The sequence below is a fragment of the Equus quagga genome, chromosome 11 (assembly GCF_021613505.1).
Source record: "Equus quagga isolate Etosha38 chromosome 11, UCLA_HA_Equagga_1.0, whole genome shotgun sequence".
Taxonomy (NCBI): Eukaryota; Metazoa; Chordata; class Mammalia; order Perissodactyla; family Equidae; genus Equus; species Equus quagga.
The window spans coordinates 81,524,205-81,547,713 of record NC_060277.1 but is presented as its reverse complement, the minus strand read 5'-3'; the positions used below and the strand labels follow the sequence as shown (position 1 = coordinate 81,547,713).

Here is a 23,509-nt window from a genome sequence, read left to right as displayed (position 1 = left end):
GGTTGTGGAGAGAATGGAACCCTCATCCACTGCTGGTGGGAATGCAAACTGGTGCAGCCACTATGGAAAACAGTATGGAGATTCCTCAAAAAATTAAAAATAGAACTACCATATGATCCAGCCATCCCACTACTGGGTATCTATCCAAAGAGCTTGAAGGCAGCAATTACAAAAGTCCCATGCACCCCAATGTTCATTGCAGCATTATTTACAATAGCCAAGACATGGAAGCAACCTAAGTGCCCATCAACAGATGAATGGATAAAGAAGTTGTGGTACATATATACAATGGAATACTACTCAGCTGCAAAACAGAACAAAATCATCCCATTTGCAACAACATGGATGGACCTTGAGGGAATTATGTTAAGTGAAATAAGCCAGACAGAGAAGGATAATCTCTGTATGACTCCACTCATATGAGGAATTTAAAAATGTGGACTAAGAGAACAGATTAGTGGCTACCAGGGGAAAGGTGGGGTGGGGGGATAGGCACAAAGGGTGAAGTGGTGCACCTACAGCACGAATGACAAACATTAATGCACAACTGAAATCACACAAGATTGCAACCTATCATTAACTCAGTAAAAAAAAAAAAAAATTCTAAACTTAAGGAGCCCACTGGTAGGACTCTGAAAAAAAAAAAAAAGAACGATATTAATCACATTTGAAAACCTACAAAACTATGGTATACAAGGTCAGATGATTAACTTAAGATCATCCTATAGTGATCCTTTCAATAATATGAGTAAAAATACCAAGAGCACATGTTAGCTCATTGTTCTAGTTAGAGAAAAAACAATATATATATATATATATATGCAGTACTTTAAAAATGTAGAACTAGGGCTGGCCTGGTGGCGTAGTGGTTAAGTTAGTGCACTCTGCTTTGGCGGCCTGCACAAGTTCAGATCCCCAGCATGGACCCAGCACCACTAGTCAAGCCATGCTGTGGTGGCATCCCACATAAAATAGAGGAAGATTGGCACAGATGTTAGCTTAGGAAGAATCTTCCTCACCCAAAAAAAGAAAAATAGAGAACTGATTTAATGCTGTTAAATTTAAAAGGTTAACAAATTAAAGAGTACTTCTTTATACAAAAAAAGTCTCTCAAGGCAAAATACAGAGAAAAATACCCCTCCCTTTTATTTCTTCACTCTAAAGTTCTAATTCTCATTTCTGATTTCCATTTTTGACCCAATAAAGACTGCCATATTCAGTTTCTCTTGCTTGCATCTTCCTCCTCCCTCCACAGAGCACTGAGTACAAAGAATCAGACCATTAATAATCCTTGGTTCATTTCTCTTGAATAGTGAATGCTGGGACCTCCTCTTTACACTTTAATAACATAATAAACACCTGTGAACCCATCACCCAAGATGAGAAGTAAAACGTTACCAATAATTTCCATTTACTTACATTACATAGATTCATACATCCTAAACCCTGTTACCCACCTACTACCAGGTAGCCACTCTCCTAAATTTTGTGCTTCTCACTCCTTTGCAGACACACACACACACACACACACACACACACACACACAAAGAGTTATATTTTTGTTTTTCACATCTAAAATTAAAGTTTTGATTAGTTCATGTGTGTGGTTGTTGCTGTTAACTATAAAGCTATATAAATTCATCTGGCCTCAAATTAAATTCTTTCCATGTTCCACAAGTGAAAATAATGGAAATTCTAAAATATTCCCAAAGTAAACCCATATATACATATAAACTGCAAGGCACAGTAACAGCAACAAGAGGGAAAATTCCAATGAAAACCAGGTGAAAGAGTAGGTGCCAAGAAGACACTTCAAATGATAACAACTGAGGCCCAATCCTCTTGTTCCTAAGACTAAAAGCATCACAGACAGCGAAGAAAAGAAGAGCCATTCTCTGAAAGGCAAGAATCATAGCAGTCCCTTGATGATAGTAAGAGGGGAGGGAAAGTCTGAGCCTCCTTCACCTATTCATGAGATCAAAAGAAACGAAGGAATCCCTTGGTGTCTTTTATCATTTTCTTTTGCTACTACATCTAGCCCCAGAGAGAAGAAAGGACAGTTAAAGCTATAATACCTCTAAAATTCCTCTATAATGCTTGCACCTTTTAAAGAATCTGAGATTCAAACTTCCCCAAAGACATTAAATTTTAAACTACCCTACAAACAAAATCCAATCACAATTTATTTCTTTTCTTTATCTAAAAAAATCATACAGAACTTTTACCATGTACCAGGTGCTGTTCTAAGTAATCTTAAGGAAAATTATCCAAAACTTGGAATTAAAGCAAAATGCTAAACTTCCATATCCAGCCACAATGGAGTAACAGGGATTAGATTTGCCCTCTTGATGGAAAACTTAAGAAACAGATAAAATGTATGAAGAGATAGTTTCCAGACACTGAAAAACAAGCAGCACAGGAAATGATCCTTGAGACAAGGGAAACAAGTGATGTGAGCCCTAAAAAGGCCCCAACATACTACTCATTTATTTAAGTATTGCTGGTGGCTCCCTTTACACTATGATGGCAGAGATGAATAGCTGTGACAGATACTATAGGGCCCACAAGCCTAAAGTATTTTCTATCTGGCCCTTTAAAAGAATGTTTGCGGAAAAACAAAAAGAAAAGAAAAGAAAATGTTTGCGGGCCATCCGCATGGCCGAGTGGTTAAGTTTGGCACTCCACTTTGGTGGCTCAGGGTTTCGCCAGTTCGGATCCTGGGCATGGACCCAGTACACCTCGTCAAGCCATGCTGAGGTGGCGTCCCAAATAGCAGAAACAGCCAGACCTACAACTATGTACTTGGAGGCTTTGGGGAGAAGAAGACTGGCAACAGATGTTAGCTCAGGTGCCAATCTTAAAAAAAAAGAAAGAAAGAAAACTCTTGGGGAAAAAAAGTATTTGAATAAATAACAACCAAAATTTTTCATAAATCCACTATTTTTGAGAAACCACCATATCATTTTCCACATCAGCTACACTATTTTATATTCCCACCAGTGAAGTACATGGGTTCCAATTTTTCCACATCCTCACCAACACTAGTTATTTTCTGTCTTTTTGATAATAGCCATCCTAACAGGTGAGAAGTGGTATCTCCTTGTGGCTTTGATTTACGTTTCCCCAATGACGATGTTGAGCATCCGTTCATGTGCTTATGAGCCAACTGTATATCTTCTTTGGAGAAATGTCTATTCAAGTCTTTTGCCCATTTTTAAGTCACGCTGTTTATGTTTTTTTGCTGTTGAGTGTTTTGAGGTTTTTATACAATATGTGAAATGGTATCATATTAATTGAAAGCAGGCTGTGATGAGTTAAGTATATACATAAAAATCATAAAGAATCACTAGAAACAAAAACAAAGAGATATAGTTAATAGACACAATAAAGGAGATAAGGCAGAATCATAAATATACTCAGTCCAAAAGAAAGCAGAAAAAGTAGGGAAAGGCAACAATGAACACATAGGAAAAATAGAAAACAGTAAAATGCTAAATTTAAATCAATTCTCATTAACACACACATTGAATGTAAATTCTCTAAAGACACAATTAAAAGACAGAGTGAAATACTGGATAAAAAAGCAAGACCTACCACCTACAAGAAATGTATTTTACATAAAAAGAAAATCAAAGGTTAAAAATAAAAAGATCACCAAAGATATATGATGCCAGCACTAGTAAAAGAAAGCAAGAGTGTCTATACTAATAGAAAAAGTAGGTTTCAGAGCAAGGAATCTTAAATTTCCTTTCCAGGGATTTTATTAACAGCAAATGGATCAATTCATGAAGAAGACATTACCATCCTAAATGTTTTTTGCTCCCAACGACAGGGTGGCAAAATACATAAAGGAAAAACTGATAAAATTACACGAAGAATACACAAATGATTATCGGGGAAGATTTCAACAACCTTGTCTCTGTAACTGATAGAATAAGCAAAAAGACAGCCCATAGGATACACAAGAAAGGAACAAGATAGACCACTTTCTGGGCCATAAAACAAATTTCAAAACATTTAACAGGACTGGAATCATATAAACTAAGTCTTCTGATGACAATGGGATTAAATTAATAACAGACAGATATCAGGAAAATCTCTCAAAATTTAGAAACAAAACAACATCTTTTTAAATAACACATAGGTCAAGAACAAAAATCACAAGGTATCCAGAAAATGCGATGAACTAAATGAAAAAAGAAACACAAAAATCACAAACTATAACAGAAAAAAAACTCAGCAAATTGGAAACTAAAAATTAATTAAAAAGTAAAAACTTTTGAAAATTAAAAACATTTGCTCTTAAAAAAGCCTAAACGTACTCTCCGTGGAAGGACGTTGATAATAGGAGAGGGTGTGCACGCGTGACGGCGGGAAAGTATTAGGGAAATCTCTGTGCTTACTGTTCAATTTTGCTGAACCTAAAGCTGTTCTAAAAATTCAAGTCTATTTTTTAAAAAAAAAGTCATTACGGCAAGTCACAAGAAGGGACAAATTTTTGTACATACTTTACATATATCTAACAATGGACTTGTATCTAGAATATATACAGAACTCTTACAACTCAATAATAAAGCAATGCTATTAGAAACGGGCAGTAGACTTCAATTGTTTATAAAAACAATAAATGACAAGCACAAGAAAAGATGATCAATATCATTAGTCAACAGGGAAATTGGAACATTGCTGGTGGGAATGCAAAACGGTACAGCCACTTTGGAAAACAGTTTGATAATTTCTTATAAAGTTAAATCTACACTTATTATATGGCCCAGTAATCTCACTCCTAAATACTGACCCAAGAGAAATGAAAACATATCCATAAGCAACTATTCAGAGCAGCTTTATACTTTATAAGTATATAAAGTATTTATAAGTATAAGCTTTATAAGAGACAAAACTGGAAACAATCCAAATGTCCATTCGTTGATGAAAGGAAAAACAAATTATAGTATATCCAGACAATGGAATACTACTCAGAAATAAAAAAAAGGAATGAACAACTGAAACACACAACAAAATAGATGATTCTCAAAAGCATTATGTGAAGCGAAAAAAGCCAAGTGCATATAAATGTTATGTATTCCATTTTTTCAAATTGTAGAAAGGCAGAAACAATAGTGACATAAATCATATTAGTGGTTGCTGGTGTTCCAGGTGTGGGAAGGTAAGGACACGAGAGAACTTTTATTTTAAACAACTTGATTAAAACACAATTCACATAAATACATTTCACCAATTTAATGTGTACAATTCAATGGTTTCTAGTATATTTACAGAGTTGTGCAACTATTACCACAATTTGATGTCAGAGTATTTTCATCACCCTGAAAAAGAAATTCTGTATACATTAGAAGTCATTCTCCAACTCTGATAGTCTCCCAACTCTAGGCAACCACTAATGAGCTTTCTGTCTCTATGGATTTGCCTATTCTGGATATTTCATATAAATGGAATCAACACTTTGTGGTCATTTGCAGCTGGTTTCTTTTACTTGGCATAATGTTTTCAAGGTTCATCATGTCACAGCATTTATCAGAACTTTATATTTTTTGTAGGCAAATAATATTCCATTGTATGGTTATACCACGTTTTCTTCACCAGCTGATGGACATCTAGGTTGTTTCCACATTTTGGCTATTATAAATAATGCTGCTAAAAATATTCACGTACAAATTTTTGTGTAGATGTCATGTTTTCGTTTTTATTGGTTCCACCCCTAGGAGCAGAATTGCTGGGTCACATGGTAACTCCATATTTAACATTTGAAGGAATTGCCAAGCTGTTCTCCAGTGGCTGTACTATCTTATCTTACATTCTCATAAGCCATGTATGAGAGTTCCAACTAGTTCACATCCTTACCAACACTTGCTATCATATTTCTTTTGTATATAGCCATTTTAGTGGGTGTGAAGTGGACAAGGGGACTTTTTACAGTGACAGAAATGCTTCATATTTTGGTTGTGGCAGTAGTTACTGTCTCCACCTATCAAAATTCATCAAATCATACACTTAAAATTGATGTTTCATTGTGTGCAAATTATTTCTCAATAAAGTGAATTTTTTTAAAAGCTTACTTTAAAATAATTATTACTTAGAAAATTTTTAAGTTTTTATTTTCACAGCCAGGAATGTGTTACGATACATGAATACAGACTTCCAAGACCATAACTTGTCCAATTCACTAACACACCTACATTCTCCTTTACAGTTCTACAGTAAAAAGCATTTATGCTGTACTGATAATAATCAGCATCTCCATTACAAGTCTGTTTATTTGGGTCAGAATCATTAAGCTCACATGTAATTTAGTTGTTTCATGTTACACCTTTGTTTTTATCTGATTCGAGATATCTGTCACTAACCCTTTTGATGTACTTTTAATAGTCTATACCAAGCCCTATAAAAGGGAACCAATATTTCTTTTTAAAGAGTTGATTTAATTTAGGGTGAACGTAACTTGAATAGACTACAGCTGTCTTTGTGACATACTTTATTCTGACAGCTTAAAATTTAAAATGTAGATATGTAGAATAATGGCTTTCCTCTATATTGGTCTCCATATTGACTATTTTCATTGCCCTTCACCCTTAGACTAAAAAACCAAGAACTCCAAATATAACGAGGACACTAAGACAACTGAAGATATTTTAGACCTTCACAATGGAAGAAAATGTAGAGAAACAGAGCTACTTTTTACATATTTCAATGAATATACAACTGTTTGATTTCTGCAGTGAGAGACACAGCCTAGAAACACCTGGATTTGGTAAAAGCGTCTCCCTATAATAATGGAAAATTCATATACTCGGAGACAGTGAGGCCTAAATTATAAAGAGGTAAGTTTAGAGTTCAAATTCCAGCTACCCCACTTATCAACTATGTGTCTTTATGCCAGTCACTCCACCTCTCCGAGATTTAAGGCTCCTTGACTGTAAAATAGGGTAATGGTACTCACCTAGCAGAATAATGGTAAAGTGGTGGTAATGTATATAATCAACCTAGAATTTCATGTGAACAATATCAAGCATTATTAGTCACTTGATTTATAAACTTACTTCCCCTCTTTTCTGTTCAGCATACTTCCCTCTCACTCTGGCTCTCAGAGGAAAAGCTCTAATTACAGAGTTCATATAGGTATAAACTGAGAATACTTAGACCAGTTTCTAAAATTCAACATCACGGCATCACAAAAACTAAAAAACTAAAAAAGCAGCACTTCTAAAACCGACATTTCCCTTAGAAACACTGCTTCTTTGACCAAAAACATTAAAGAAATCTAAGATGAACAGAACATAAGTTCCCCAGTTATCATTTACCTAAATCACAGGCAAGCAAAATTTCGTAAAAACCAAAATGATCCCAAGTAGCAAAGGCCCCAATGATAAAGACTAGGTATTATGAAAAAAATGTACAAGGCAAACTGAGAAGTAATTAGAGCAGAAAACATTAGGGAAGCTCTAAATCTCATAGTTTGGCCATTTAAAATGTCAATAAGCCCGTTTCCTCTTTGCAAAATACTGGTGATGACTCTAAGCAAATGTCAGTTGGCCTACTTTTGGAAGGTTGCTAGTGTTTTGGCTGAACAGACCATGTGTGTGTGTGTGTGTAGGACTTACTTGTTTAACCAGTCATTAAAATTTTACGACAACAGCAAAATTATGGCAAACCCTTCTGGAGAAGTTAATAAGAATTTCTGAATTCTTACAGCTGAACAAATCAAACAGCTCTTCCTTGAACATGACAAAAACCATATTTAAGTTGTTAGAAAAAGATGAAATAGGTTGTTGTAACTTAAGAAAAATAGTGAAAACCTGATACCTAGACAGTGCACTCTCTTTGAAAATTTACTAAAAATAAGCAAATGAGAAAAAGTTTAACAACTCTAAAGTTGTTCTGCTCATGCTTGTTTTTAGAAAAATAATTTTAGCCATTCATATAAAAAAACAGCAACAATTAGCATTTTTGACTGCACAGATGGGCTGTTTACAATATTACAAGCTTCAGAAAATACTTGGCATTTACACTCCAGTAGGAAAAAAATGCGCTGGATCTTGGGGGGTTTTAAACCTTTATTATTTTGAGATGTGAATTTGTGAATTCCTTGCATAGCAGAACGAAAAATAATAGTACCTTTTCAGCAGTAAGTAATAATGTAATAATCTAGAAGAAATAAGCCAAGTTGGCTACTGGGTGCTTTGGATGAGTACCAGAAATTTGGCTCACCTGAGGAAACTGTATCTTCAAAAAGTTCATCTATCTATTCTCAGAATAAAGGCCCTCGCTTACAAGAATTTGTTCTAGAACATTCTTATACGTAGAAAGTTCAGGTACTCAGCACATTGGATTCCCAAGGATAACAAATAAGGTTGAATCTGCATTTCTAAGAAATCTAGTTCCGGTCCGAGGCCAAAATGATCGTCTTTCTCTATAAGCAGTGAGGAAACAGAATAAGCACAAGAGTAATATAATTCTTAAGAGAGTCAGAAGTTCCATTAGAGTAAAAAACAGCATTATCCATTTGGTCACTCATAAATGATAAAAAATACTTTATACAAAAGTAAAGTGCTAGCTTCTCTTTTGCAAAATATTGAATAAATTCATTTTGGGGCACCACTCGTATTCCACATATTATGCAAGGCACTGCAGAGAATGCAGTGATTAGCAAATCACTGTTCCTGTGACTCCAAAGAAACATACTACAATAGAGGAAAGACCATAATAAAGAGAAATTTCCAAAAAAATCTATGAAAATCAGAGGTTAGCATGGAACAATCAAGAAAATACAACAGATAAAACAAAAAAAAATTAAATTCAACGTTCAAGGAGAGTCATGATTTAAAATTAGACACGGTAGATTTGTAAAGATTTTCTTTGCATGAAACTAAAGACATATAACATAAAAAACTGATCAATTTTACCAAATAACAAGACAAATGGCAAACTATATTTGAAGTATATAGGACACATATCCATAATAATATACCAGTAATAATACTCTAGTAAAGAGCTCAACTCAAGAGCAAAGAGTACAAACAAGCATGCTATTAATTAGAGTAAATGGTAAAAATATGAAGATTTTACATTCTTCCTAACACTCAAAGACTCAAAAATTACAAGTAAGAGGATTTTCCTCCATTAGGAATGCAAAGACTGAAAAGATTCATAATAGCCAGTAGAGGACAGAATTGGAAAAAAGGGAATTCTCATATATAGATGTTGATATACTCTCTGAGAAGCAATTTTACAACATGTATCAAAATTTTACATGTACATATTCTTTGACCCACTCATTCCTCTTTTAGAAGTTATCCTAAGAAAAGAATTCCTTGTATATTTGTTTAAATGTACACATACAGAAGTATATAACAACATATCCTGTTATGGGGCGAAGTTAAAATTAATACAAATGTTCATACAATGGAATTATACATAATTTTTAACAATGCTGAAAGAAATTCATAGTTTGAAAAGGAAAGATGTCCACAATATAAACTGTTATAAAAAAAACCTACATACACACACCCATGAGCCAAAACATGTAACACATATAACAACTTGAATCAGACCCTGGACATAATAAGTTAATTTCATGCATCTCTGAGTAATTGAGGGAAAAACATCAGGAAATGTATACATTAAGCTGTTAATACATGCTCAGTATCCAGGGAAGGAAGAAAAGAAGGAAAGAAGTAACCTGGATTTAACTCTGATAACACAGGATTATGTGAATTTTCACTTTCTACATTTTAGTATTCCTTGAATTTTTATAATAAATATTTTAACTGGTTAGAATTATATGGTTTTTGTTTTAAGAAATTGAAAACATATTAAGGTGAAAATGTCCTCTAATCCCACTCCTTGGAAGTAACCAATATTAGCACAAAGTCTATAACTATACAAAATTTTTTGTTGTTGAGGAAGATTAACCCTGAGCTAACATCTGCTGCCGATCTTCCTCTTTTTTTTGCTGAGGAAGACTGGTCCTGATCTAACAACCATGCCCATCCTCCCTCTACTTTATATATGCAATGCCTGTCACAGCATGGCTTGACAAGTGGTGCATAGGTCCACACTCAGGATCTGAACCAGCAAACCCCAGGCTGCCAAAGCAGAACATGCAAACTTAAGCCCTGCGCCACCGAGTGAGCCCTATAACCATACAAAATTTTTAACTTCTTATTAAAACATACATTTTGATATATTTTATTTCACAAGTAAGGTACTGAGATACTAAAAACCATGATGGTTACTGAGAGTAATGAATAAGAAGAATTTACATACTTTACTTGGAATTAAGTTCTAGAGAGACAGGTTTGAGAGATAATAATAGTTATTATCTGATATAAGAATACCAATTGATTGGTCATAGCTTCCTGAACATTGTACTGAAAAAATTTCTAAAGCAGGTGCAGGATCATTAAGAAAGTAATCAATTACTGATAGTGACCATGGAAAAGTAGGGAAGCACAAACTCTGCTGATATGAGTAAATGCCTATTAAATGCAGTGATGATGTTCTGTGGATAAGAGGACATCCAAATCCTTCAGTTTTTCACTTTGAGTCAGGGAACAGACTTTCCACAGAAACACCTGCAGAAAGGGAACTTGCTTTTCTTCTAGATCATTACTTTTAAAAGATTACACCATGCAGCAATATTCAACAAATATTTATTAACACCTTGTATTAAGTACTCTGTGAGGCACTAAAGATATGCAAACAGCAAAACTAGGAGGCAAGAAGCAACTAAGCAACTAAAATAAAAAATCAGTACATACTACTGACGTTGGATAAGGAGCAAGAAGGGTTAGAAGAACATGAGTATTCTAGAAGAGGAAATAACAAATGAAAAGGCCTGAATGAAAGGATGGATCATTTGAGGAAATGAAAGAAGTTTAGTACAACTACCACAAAGTGCAGAGGAAGGAGGAGACGGGCACGCTGGTTAAGCACGGCCAAAAATGATGCTGGAAAAATACAGTGAGGGGATCAGTTCACAAAAGATCTCATGAATTTAGAAGAGCTAAATTCAATCATTAATTCTAATAGTTTGTAGATTCTTTTGTATTCTCTATATACACAATCAACTTATCTATGAATAAACAATTTTACATCTTTCATTCTAATACTTACACCTTTTGTTTATTTTCCTTGCCTCACTGTAATGGCTAGGACCTGTATTCAACTGTAAAAAGAAGTTGTGATAGAAGCCATGCCAAACTCAGCAAGAAAGTATTTAATAGATCACTATTGAGTATGATCGGCTGCAGACTTTTTTATAGATAATCTTTATCATACTAAGGATGTTTCTTTCTATTCCTAATTTGCTGAAAGTTTTTTTTTTTAATCATAAATGATTACATGAATTTTGTCAAAGGTCTTTTTCCACTTCTACTGAGATGACATATGGGTTTTCTTCTTCATTCTATTAATATGGTGAATTACACTGACTGTTTATGAACCTTGTATTCCTGAAATGTCCCTTTCTTGGTCCTAATATATAATTCTTTTCATATATCACTGGGTCCCTCTATGTAAATTACACCAAGAAAGGGGGTGGGGGAGGGGGAGAGAGAGGGAGAGAAGAAGAGAGGGAGGTTTTTGGTATGATAACGTGAGATTAAAAAAAACACATGAGAGCAGAAAAGAACTATTCAATAGAAGAGTTAGTAATTCATATTGAGACAATCTCCTAAAAAGAACAGGAAAGAAATTCTTTTTTTAATTAATCATTCTAGGAGGTATAACCACCAAATAAGAGAAGGACCAGAAAGAGAAAACAAAGAAAACTTAGGAGAAGAAATCATCAAAAAAGTAATTTAAGAAATTTCCTCAAAACTACACTACTGGGGCTGGCCCCTCAGCCCAGTGGTTAAGTTCTCGCACTCCGTTTTGATGGCCCGGGGTTTCACTGGTTCGGATCCTGGGCGCGCGGACATGGCACCACTCATGAGGCCATGCTGAGGCGGTGTCCCACATAGCACAACTAGAATGTACAACTATGTACTGGGGTTAGGCTTTGGAGAGGAGGAAAAAAAAAAAAGATTGGCAACAGATGTTAGCTCAGGTGCCAATCTTTAAAAAAAAAAAAAACTATACTACTTGCATTTCCACACTAAAGGGGCCCAGGACAATATATGAACCAAGAAACAACACTGCAAAGTTTCAGAACACTGGGAACAAAGCCAACATTCTACTAGCTCCAGGAGAGAAAAACAAGCCACATACAAAAAAGATACCAAAATGGGTTCAGACTGTTCACCCATAACATTAGACCAATGCCTTCAAAATTCTAAAGTGACATTATTTACAAACAAGTATTTGTTCCCCAGCCAAATTATCTATCAAGACTAAGAAAGAATAAAGACATCTTCAGACAAACAAGATCTACCACACATCCTTTTTCAGGAAGCTACTAAAAAACTTATTCCCTCAAAATGAGCACACAAAACAAAATGGGCAGAAGAGAGGGATGAAGTATTCTATTTTCCACTACAAATTTTATGTGATTAGTTACATGAATTATTTTGATGAAAACAAATCTAAAAAAATTAGTCAACTACAATAAAAGAAACACGTAATTTTTACAAATCATAACAGAACATTTAGCCATGTGAAACTCTATTTTAAAACTACTATTATATTTTTAAAAGTAAGCATATTATAGTAGAAGGAGAAAGCTTTTTTTTAATTAGACAAAGTAAATTAAACATACTCAATTTCTACGAGCAGTATTAACTTTTATAGCTTTATAATCTCTCATGAAGTATTTCTGCTCAAAGTAAAAGTTGAGAAAATTTGAATGTTAATAATGGTCATAAACAAAAGAGCTTCATAAATGAAATGAACAGAGAAAACATCTGACTCTGTGAATTACATACAAAAGAAACAAAGACATAGCAGGGTCCTTCAGTAATAAAGTTCTTCTTGACTCCACCATCCAAAGAGAAGGCTGGAAACTCCAAAAACCTTCCAGAAAAGGATGTTCTACAATCTTCTTTGTCAAAAGATTTCACCACAACACAAATACAACAGAAAACGGAGCAAGAGAGAGTACAAAGGAGATACAGAGCTGAAATCTGTATATGCCATATAGCTCAAAAGTAAAGAGGACAATCTTCACATGACTGCAGAATATTGTTGCCTTATTACCTCCACACTTCCTATTTCAGTTAAGCAGATTTACCCACTAAATTAATCCCTAACCTTATTTAGGCATTTGGTAAGTGCATAATGCACGTGGTAGTAAGTTTTAATGAACAACATTCTCACAAATTTCGAGAATTAACTGCTAAAAAAAGTATTACAAGGAAGATTTCTCAACTTCTGGATAAAGTTTTAAAATATAACAGAATTAAAATATTTTAACATCCTCTTTTTAAAAATATTTTAAAGTATGCAAACAAGGTTAATATGATACTGTTTTTAGTGCACATGCAAAAATATTATTGAGTGAACACAGGCAAGTTAATGAGAAAACACAACGTTTAGAAAGCGCAGATCATTAAAGAGCCAGGAGTTACTTAAGCATCCAAATACTAAGTTTAATTTAAACATATATTTAATTTTTTTAATAAATATAAAATATACATAATATTTAAGTAAACAATAAGAAGTATGTGTTATTAAAGCAGTGACCCAAGGTCAAAAGGCTGAAACTGTACTTCTGACAGAGCTGGAAATGCAGACAGCAGACTCATTTACAATCGAGATAATGGTGAAAACCAAGCTCTCCAAGGCAGTAAGCAGAACGGAGAAGAAGAGCAAAGACACAGAACAACAGAGACCTGGGGAATACCCACAGAAGAAAGCTAAGCCAGAGACATAACAAAAGCAGCACAGTCAGCTAGGGAGGGATCTGGGGAGAGCGATGCCATGAAAACCAAGAGAGAAGAGGGCTTCAAGAAAGAGCCAGCTAAGTCAGAGGCTAAATCGAGATCAAAGAGGATGAAGATAAATCAAAACCACAGGAGAAAGTGAATGGTCATATTGAATTGGTTAAGATTACCTATTTCCATCTCAACAGAACGAAGAGTTTATCTTGCAGGGAGGAGGGGAAGGGGTATGGTCACTTGGAGAAAAACAGACTTTAGTTATCATTCTTGCTGTCTGTAGTCCAAGACCAATAAAAGAGAAACTCTTTCTGAATGATTTGTTTCTTCTTAAGAGCTACACTCACCAAACTGTGGAGCAGGCAAGATTCGAGCCGCTCGAATTGGGCCATGTCGAACAGAAAAGAGCTCCTGCGCTTCCCCACTGATCTGCAGGAGAGGACAGAAACAATTTCAGTAAATGAGAACGCAGGTCAGGACATTATTATATGAAAACAACATCTCCTAAATGTTAGCGTAATTTTTTGTCTGAAATGTAATGTATGTACATATGTACACACACACATATCTATGGTTGATCAAATACATTAAGTATATTCATATCTTAAATTATCATAACTATTTTTAGAAAATTACAAGAGGAAGTATTTGATATAAATAGGAAAATAAGTAGTCCATTCTTGAAGACTATAATTTTTATCTTTAATAAACTACTATAACTCTGCTCAGTTCCTGCATGATTGCCTTCCATTTTAGAGCAAAGCAATTAGGATTTTTTAAATTAGTATTCAATAGTTTTTCACGTAAGAAAAAAGTGAAATATTCTTAATATTCTGAAAAGCACAACTTAAATGCTGCAGTAACTTTCACAAATACGTTGTAAATGAGATAAAGCAAACACGTAGCAAAGAACACTAAAGTACAACGTGAATGACCTGGGTACCAGCTATGGTTCTGCAACTAACTAGCTGTTAACCACCTCAAATAAATTACTTAACCTCTATAAACCTATAATCTTTTTTTAAATGTATTTTGAATAAAAATTGTATATATTTAAGATGTACAACGTGATGATTTGATATACACATACTTAGTGAAATGTTTACTGCAGTTATCTCCTCAGAGTTACCTTTTTTGTGTGATGAGAGTCCCTGAAATCTATTCTCAACATTTTCCCAGTATTATTAACTACAGTCATTACGCCTGAACATTAGACTTAGTCATCCTACACAACTACAACTTTGTAGCCTTTGACCAACGTCTTCCCATTTCCCCCTCCTCCCCTAAGCGTATCCTCTTTTCCATTTATAAACTAACAAGGTAAATGTACTAAATAACCTTAAAAGATACTTTTAATTTCAACATTCTATGAATTAAAAAAGTAATATATAAGCATCTTGAAATCTCATTATTTTTATTACACATAGATGAAACACTGTGAATGTCCGTTCACTGAGTCATAGCAGACTTCTCAGATATAAAGAGTGCAATATTCTGTTAACCGAAAGGGCTATGCATGTGCCAAGTGTGAAAATGACTGCTTTTCAAAATTAGTAGTTCAAGAGAACAGTTTGCTGCTAAGTGAAGTACTGAGCAGGTTAAATTGGAATTACCTAAGAAAGGCTTTCCAGACTACTTTAAGTGGTGATGCAGTTCCTAACACATTTTCATAATTGTCAAAAGTTTGATGGAATATGTAATATCAGATAGGGAAAATGGCAAACATTATAAAACTAGTTCTAAATACCCAAGAACTTACAACAGATGTAATAATGATAAATATTCAATAGAGGAAACATACTGATGGGTTTTTTAAAACAGTCCTGCCAAACAAGCAGTTTAAAATATCAACAGTGTATACATTATAAAATAAAAGGCTTATAAATCTTCTAACATTAAACTATAAATCTGCAGAGCTGTCTTTTAGATTAACTACTTTTTTAGATCTTCAACTTCTCTTCTATCTGAATTTAAGAGCTGCAAACTATAAATATTTTTGTTTCTTATAAATGTCAAATCATGGTAATGCCTAAAGAGCCATCATATTCATTTTGCTTATAAAAATTATACAACTTATTTAGCGGCCGCAATGGCAACTCCCTCCATGCAGAAGATATGACGAATGCTGGGCTCTTCGCACTAACTGTGCAACAATAGCACCACCTATCACCAATTAAACACACAAAAGCAATAAACTCAGTATAGCAAACTATAAGAATTTATCTCTCTACAAATTCCTTTGTGAACACTAATTTTCTAAATGAAAACCATGGCTATTATATACTGCAGCTCTTAAGTCTATAGTTTATTATTATAGAACAGAATTTAAAATTTAGAAAAAGCCTTAAAAGGCCATTTTGTTAACCTTCCATCCAATGCACACATTCTCTGAAACCTAAAAATTATAAGCACACTTTCACTGAAAAGTATATCACTAATGTAATCCAATTATACTGCAGATACATTATTGGCTATCTCCATCAAAGCTGCCAAGTCATTCATTTTTTTAGAATAAATGGTTTGTGGGGCGATGGATAAATAATATTCTTCTTCAATAGGCACAATATTTCTATTAACAAGTAAATGAAAAATAAATTATAAAACAATACTGTAGAATTTGCATTGAAATTATAATTCAAAGTAATCAAAACCACTTCTCATTACAACAAATACAGGTTTACACCTATAACAAACCATAGTACTCTCACACAAAATCTACTGCCCTATACTCTTATTTCCATAAGTCTGCCATTTAGCTTTAGGTTCTATCACATAAAGCCTTAAATTAAAAAAAAAAAAAAAAGGTCTAATCACATTCAACTGAGCTGCTGTACTAAATTATACTAAATACTAAAGAATACAACAAACCTGTTTTGACATACTCACAATACGATAAACATTTGTTATCACTGGATTAACAAACAAGAGCTTACTTTGACATACAAAAACATTTTGAAATCTGAACACACCATGCTTTTCAGCAGTGACGGCTTTCAAAACAAACCTAAATGCTCTAGTCTTAGCTTCTACTCTAAATCCCTCTTTAAATATACAGCAACAGGTTAAGAAAAAAGATTAGGACTGATTACAAAACGCATCCCCACATTCATTACCCATCCTTCATTACCTCTAAGTTATGGTCCTAGAATCTTTGTTTAATTAAGAACATAAGGGAAGAGAGGGGGGAAGAAACATTCTGTCACTATTTATAGATATTTGTGAATATGTTAAAATCAAGGCTGTTAGAAGTGTAATTCTAAAGTATCCTAAGAGAGTCACAAATGACAAACTTCCCAGAGGAGAGAACTCTCCAAAGTATGTGCAAAGTCTACACTGAAATCCTGTTTCAGAACAGAGACCGGGCTAACAGAGTGTATACAGATAAGATGTGCACATTTTAGGAAGGACGCAGATAGGATGGATACGTCCTTCCAGGCTCTGCTTTAGCTGCCGCTTTCAATTGCCTCTAATAATTTTACACAATATGTTCACTGGTAATTTTGCACTGAAATAAATGAGTGTCAAAACTGATTACGTTTTTTTAAAGGCTTTCAAATTGATTTTTATGTTTCTTAAAAAGAGCTCATTGAAAATGGCAAACAGTCTCAGAGATGAGGATTTTATAGATCCTGACAAGAATTACCAGGAACTCTAAGTTCACTGGCAAACCAACAATAACAATAAATACGAGGGTAGAACTACGAGGAAGGAGTGTGCCAAGCAACGGTCCAACTTCCTGGCAACTGCGGGAAGTCAGGGAGAGGAGCAAACAGGGAGGAACCCTCTCCTCCGATCGCTCCTCCCGGGTCTCTGCCTTTGTTCTTCTGGCATTTTAATTTCTGATGACAGACTTTTGTTGTTTGGAGCATAAACCGGACGTACCAGTTTGGAGGCACAATAAGGAGAACAAAGAATGATTTGTTCACACTGTAAGAAAAAAATCTTTTCCAACCATAGAAAATAGCTTTCGCATGGTGAAAATATGCAAATTACATACCAAACCAAAAGAGGGGGGAGAGTACAAGTTTAGAATCTCGCAACTCAATCTAAGGCAAAAGGAAATTATAACAGCGGAGACAGTAAGACACACAGAGGAAAGGCTATAAAAGTTGTGTGAGAGCTTTCTAAGTGCTTTTAGAGAATTCTAAAAGCAAAAGAAGGTCATCTAACCCTCAGAATCAAACTTGTTTCTGAAATTCTGATGACTTTTCAAAGGTATCTGACTACAAAATAGAAAATTCAATCAAATACCAAGGACAATAATAATGCTCTACAATGGCACAGAATTAGGACACGAGTACATATTTACACCCCCAAATTCCCTTTTCAACACTGGTCAAATGGGGAATTGTAGTCTGCAACTGATTCTTTTCAGTAAACTGTATTGAAAGATAACAGACATAGAAATATTACATAAATCATAGATATACGTACAGCTTAATGAATTTTCAATGTTAATACCCTTGTTACCATCACAGACACCAAGAATCAGAACATTATGCACACTCAGAAGGTCTCTCGATGACCCTTCCCAGTCACAGTTGCAACTCAAGAATAACCATAACCACTATCCTAACTTACCTTATGTAATACCTTATGTAAGTTTTACCTGTTCAATTTTATGTGAACAGAATCACACAGTATGTACTCTTTGAGTGGCTTCTTTCACACATTACATGCTTACGAAGTTTATTCATGTTGCTGCATCTGACTGTAGTTTTTGTTTCAGGTTTTTTGTGTTTTTTTTTTTTTTTTGAGGATGACTGGCCCTGAGCTAACATCTTCTGCCAATCTTCCTGTTTTTGCTGAGGAAGACTGGCCCTGAGCTAACATCCGTGCCCGTCTTCCTCTGCTTCATATGTGGAACGCCTACCACAGCATGGCTTGCCAAGCGGTGCCACGTCCACACCCAGGATCTGAACCAGTGAACCCTGGGCTGCCAAAGCAGAACGTGAGAACTTAACGGCTGCACCACCAGGCCGGCCCTGACCATAGTTTTTTATTCCTGTTGCTATGTAGATGTCCATTGCATGAAAATACCACAATTTATCCATTCTACTATTGATGAAATTCTGGGTTGTTTCCAGTTTGGGGCTCTTAAGATGCCAAGAAAAATAGCGAAAAACTTTCAAATGGGAAAAAGATTACAGTGTGTTCTTTCAATGGATTACCAAGAGTGATCCAGTGGACCCTTTAGGGTTATTTGATTCTACTAGGATCTGCACCTTTGTCTTGACTGGGCTATTTTATAACACTGTAAGTTGTAGAAAACTGATAGTAATGCAAGTGACTCTTGTTCACAGAAATGCAAATCAATTTTGTCTAGTAGAAATACAACTGAATTTCACTCTGTAAAAAACATGATTCCAAGACGTACATTTTAGTCCCAATAGGATATTAACCAGGTTTACCCGTCTTAAGTTCATTTCAGCATTTCTAATTGCCTATATCTGTCCTTTAGATTCTCCTTTGAACTAGCTATAACAGCTTGCCAAATACCTCATTAATTAATGAGTTAAATAAAATCTGACACATTTCCATTTTATACTTGTATGAGTGTCATGATTTTACCATTTTTTAAATAATGTCATAAAGAACACTGCTATGAGTATTTTTGCACATGTTGCCGGTGAAATATACAGGTATTTCTTTGGGGTATATACCTACTGGTGGAATTGCTTCTATATCACGCATATGTGCCTATTTTGTAGATTTTAAGAAAATCGTTTTCTACAGTGATTGTACCAATTTACAACTCCACCAGCAACATCAGAGAGTTTTACCCGCTCCACATTCTTGCCAACAGTTTATGTCAGCCATGTTGGTGGGTGTTCAGTGGGATTCTCACTGTGCTTTTAATTTGCATTTTCTTCCTGAATGAGGAGGTTGATCAAACACCTTTTCACATGCTTATTGGAATTCAGTTATACTATTTCATGAATGACAAAGTCTCTTGCCACTGCAGTTGCCTCATTCCAAGAAATTATGGATTTAAATCTATTACACACAGTGAACGAAATGCATAAATCACTCTCCTCTGGAAAAGCAATGCTGCCTCAAAGTGAACTTATAAACAGTCTTTATTACAGTGGCCCACCATCAGGGCAAATGATGTAAGACTTTTGTCCTGAAGGACTCTTGATTTCCAGAGGTATGTATGATAAACAGGACAGAAGGTGAATGAGATTCAAGAACTCACTTCTGCAGCTCTGAAAAAAGTAGAGCTTTTTGTACCTAATCAAATTCATATCTTAATTCCAAATCCAGTAATGAGCAATGTTTCCTCTCAACTAAGGTACAATGGTTGGGTTATGGCAACATGATATCCACCCCTTAAAGTGGAAAAACACCGATTTGTAAAAATTCATACAAACATTCAAAGCAAATTGAGTCCCTGCTAAAGATAGCAAACAGACAAAAATTACTTTATATTTCCCCTATAACTCCAGCAGTTCAAACACAAAAGATAATGATTAGTAGTTCTTTTTCTTGATTACTACTTTAACAAGTTTTAATCTTTAAAACAAAAAAATTAAAAAGAGGTATTAGTTTATCTATGTTTCAAAATGGCTACAGCATATATAGCAGATCATTGCTAGGCTGAAAATATTCATTAAAAGACCAAGCCACCAGACATGAAGAACAATAGAAAAAGAATTCCTTGTGTTTATCTCAAGCACATCCTGACTTTCAGTCAAAAATCTCTTTCCTGTTAGAGCTCTCTGAACAAGCAACGGCCATGCTTCCACCTGGGAAGTCTGAGGGGGTAAAGGCAGCCAATGCGTGGGACCCTGGAAGGTTTTTTTTTCCCCAAAATCATGGCCTACAGCAACAATGCACAATATGCACAATATGCCAGATCATCAATTACAAATATCACACATCAACAACATCAATGCTTCCAACAGTTTATTTTAGTAGAAGATAAATTAGACTTGTGTTTATTAGCTGTATACAAATTTGCTAAATCTGAGTTTGGCTTTAAAATAAGGGTGATGACGTATCTAAGAAGGCAACTGTGATGATTCAATTGTGTATTTAAAATATGTAACACATAGTTGGCTCTCAAAAGATAGTTAAATCAAGAAGATGCTTGTTGAATGAATGAACTGATGAATAAATGACTCAGTCTACACCAGCCTCATTATTCAATCTTAATGGTATTTAGCATAATTTGCCTTTGGCCCACTGTTCTCAAAGCATGTTATTAATATTTAAAACCTGGAAATTTGTAGTGGCCTAGTGGTGAGTTCAGCATGCTCCACTTCAGTGCCCTAGGTTCGAGGGTTCGGACCCTGGGCATGGACCTACACCACTCATCAGTCATGCTATGGTGGTGACCCACATACAAAATGGAGAAAGAGGGGCTGACCCCGTGGCCGAGTGGTTAAGTTCGTGCACTCCGCTGCAGGCAGCCCAGTGTTTCATTGGTTCAAATCCTGGGCACAGACATGGCACTGCTCATCAAACCATGCTGAGGCAGCGACCCACATGCCACAACTAGAAGGACCCACAACGAAGAATATACAACTATGTACCGGGGGGCTTTGGGGAGAAAAAGGAAAAAATAAATAAATTTTAAAAATCTTTAAAAACAAAATGGAGAAAGACTGGCATGGATGTTAGCCTGGCATGGATGTTAGCTCAGGGTTAATCTTCCTCAAGCAAAAAAAAAAAAAAAGAGGAGGATTGGCAACAGATGTTGGCTCAGGGCTAATCTTCCTCAGGGGAAAAGAAACAAACCTGGAAATTTGTTACAATGCCATACCATAAAACATGTTGTGGTACAACTCATTCTTAAACCTACTGCCAAAATACTTTCTATGCTTTACAGCTCTCGATAAAAGGACTCCCACCATATAGTAAGCAGCACCTTATCGCTTCAGCAGTTTTTATCACACTAGTCTTCACACTCCTGCTCAAGATCAAGGCAGTCTCCACCCTTTCCAGCAAATATCCCACACTCATCCCAACCATTATGTGTTTCTATCACATTTTTACCTGCAACATGTTTCCTTATCACCAGTTATATAAAAACAGTCCATTTAAATATACAAATGTAGAGTTATCAATCTTTTCTAATTATTTCACATATCACCCATACAGACACAACTGAAATGATGTTAGTTTAGTTATTAATTATATCAATATTGGTTCTCACTAATACAAGATGTTAATAGGGGAAGGAGATACATGGGAATTCTCTGTACTTTTTGCTCAATTTTTATGTAAATCTGCTCCAAAAAATAAAGTTCATTAATTTTTATTGATATATATTGAAACGTGAAAATTCCACAAATAAATTTTAACCTTCCCTGATAGCTCCCCCTCGCAAAAAAAATAGGGACAAAAGCCAAAAACAGAGAGACAGAGAGAACAAAAAGGTGATGAGGCCTTATACTAAGGAATTCAGTTCCTAAAGTAACAAAAGGACCTCTCTTAGCCTATTTAAATATACACGTGTATACTTATATACTTATCACTTTGCTAATTGTTTCACATGTACTAATCATAGAGACAACACAACTGAGCTGATGAAGTTCCTTAAAAAAAATTGTTTCATGACAGTTTTTTTAACTTAAAAAAATCACAAAAGGGGTCAGCCTAGTGGCATAGTGGTTAAGTTCACACACACTGCTTCAGCAGCCTGGGGTTTGCGGGTTTGGATACCGGGCACAGACCTGCACACCGCTCATCAAGCCATGCTGTGGAAGGGTACCACATACAAAATAGAGGGAGACTAGCACAGATGTTAGCTCAGCAACAATCTTCCTCAAGCAAAAAAAGAGAAAGAGTGACAACAGATGTTAGCTCAGGGCCAATTTTCCTCACCCAAAAAAAAAAAAAAGTCATAATAATAACTTTTTTTTTAATTAGGAAGAAAAGGTTAAAATATAAAGAGAAATGGGGGATGGGGGCTGGTCCCATGGCACAGTGGTTAAGTTCAGTGTGCTTCACTTCAGCAGCCTGGGTTCACGGGTTCGGATCCCAGGTGAGGACCTACACCACTTGTCGGTCATGCTGTGGCAGCGACTCACATACAAAATAGAGGAAGACTGGGACAGATGTTAGTTCAGGGTGAATCTTCCTCAGCAAAAAACAAAAAAAAAAGAAGAGAGAGAGAAATGGAGGAAAGAGTGAGAGGTATCATCTTACACTAAGGTATTCAATTACTAAGCAACAAAGGACAGCACCTAGCTATATGAGTGGCTATCATACCACAAAGCAATCTCTAATGACAGCTGACAGTCTCTAGAATCACCCTGTGAATCAATTTCATGAAATATTTTCATTTTAGACATAAAGAACCAAAGGAAAATATTCCCAGAAAAGCACCAGAACAAAGAGGCATCAGAATCTCCTATTAAGGGGCTGGCCCCGCGACCGAGTGGTTAAGTTCGCGTGCTCCGCTGCAGGCGGCCCAGTGTTTCATTGGTTCAAATCCTGGGCACAGACATGGCACTGCTCATCAAACTACGCTGAGGCAGCGTCCCACATGCCACAACCAGAAGGACCCACAACGAAGAATATACAACTATGTACTGGGAGGCTTTGGGGAAACAAAGCAAAAAAATTTAAAAATCTAAAAAAAAAAAAAAAGAATCTCCTATTAATACAATGTATTCAAAACAATTTTTAAACTCGGGCCTTTTTTCTCTAACAAGTCACTGCAAGGG

The 23,509-nt window shown here is 35.3% G+C and overlaps 1 protein-coding gene across 10 annotated transcripts in view; it reads right to left on the bottom strand.

Annotated features, from left to right (window-relative positions):
* The window catches only part of BCAS3 (BCAS3 microtubule associated cell migration factor), a 570,105-nt gene that overhangs the window by 508,279 nt on the left and 38,317 nt on the right, over positions 1–23,509 (bottom strand). For all 10 annotated transcript variants that reach the window (XR_006890461.1, XM_046674305.1, XM_046674308.1 and 7 more), the window contains exon 6: positions 14,180–14,261. Coding sequence is in view for 9 of the 10 variants with exons in the window: in XM_046674305.1 (XP_046530261.1) it covers positions 14,180–14,261 (82 nt within the window). In the remaining variant the exon portion in view is untranslated. The remainder of the gene's footprint in view (positions 1–14,179; positions 14,262–23,509) is intronic.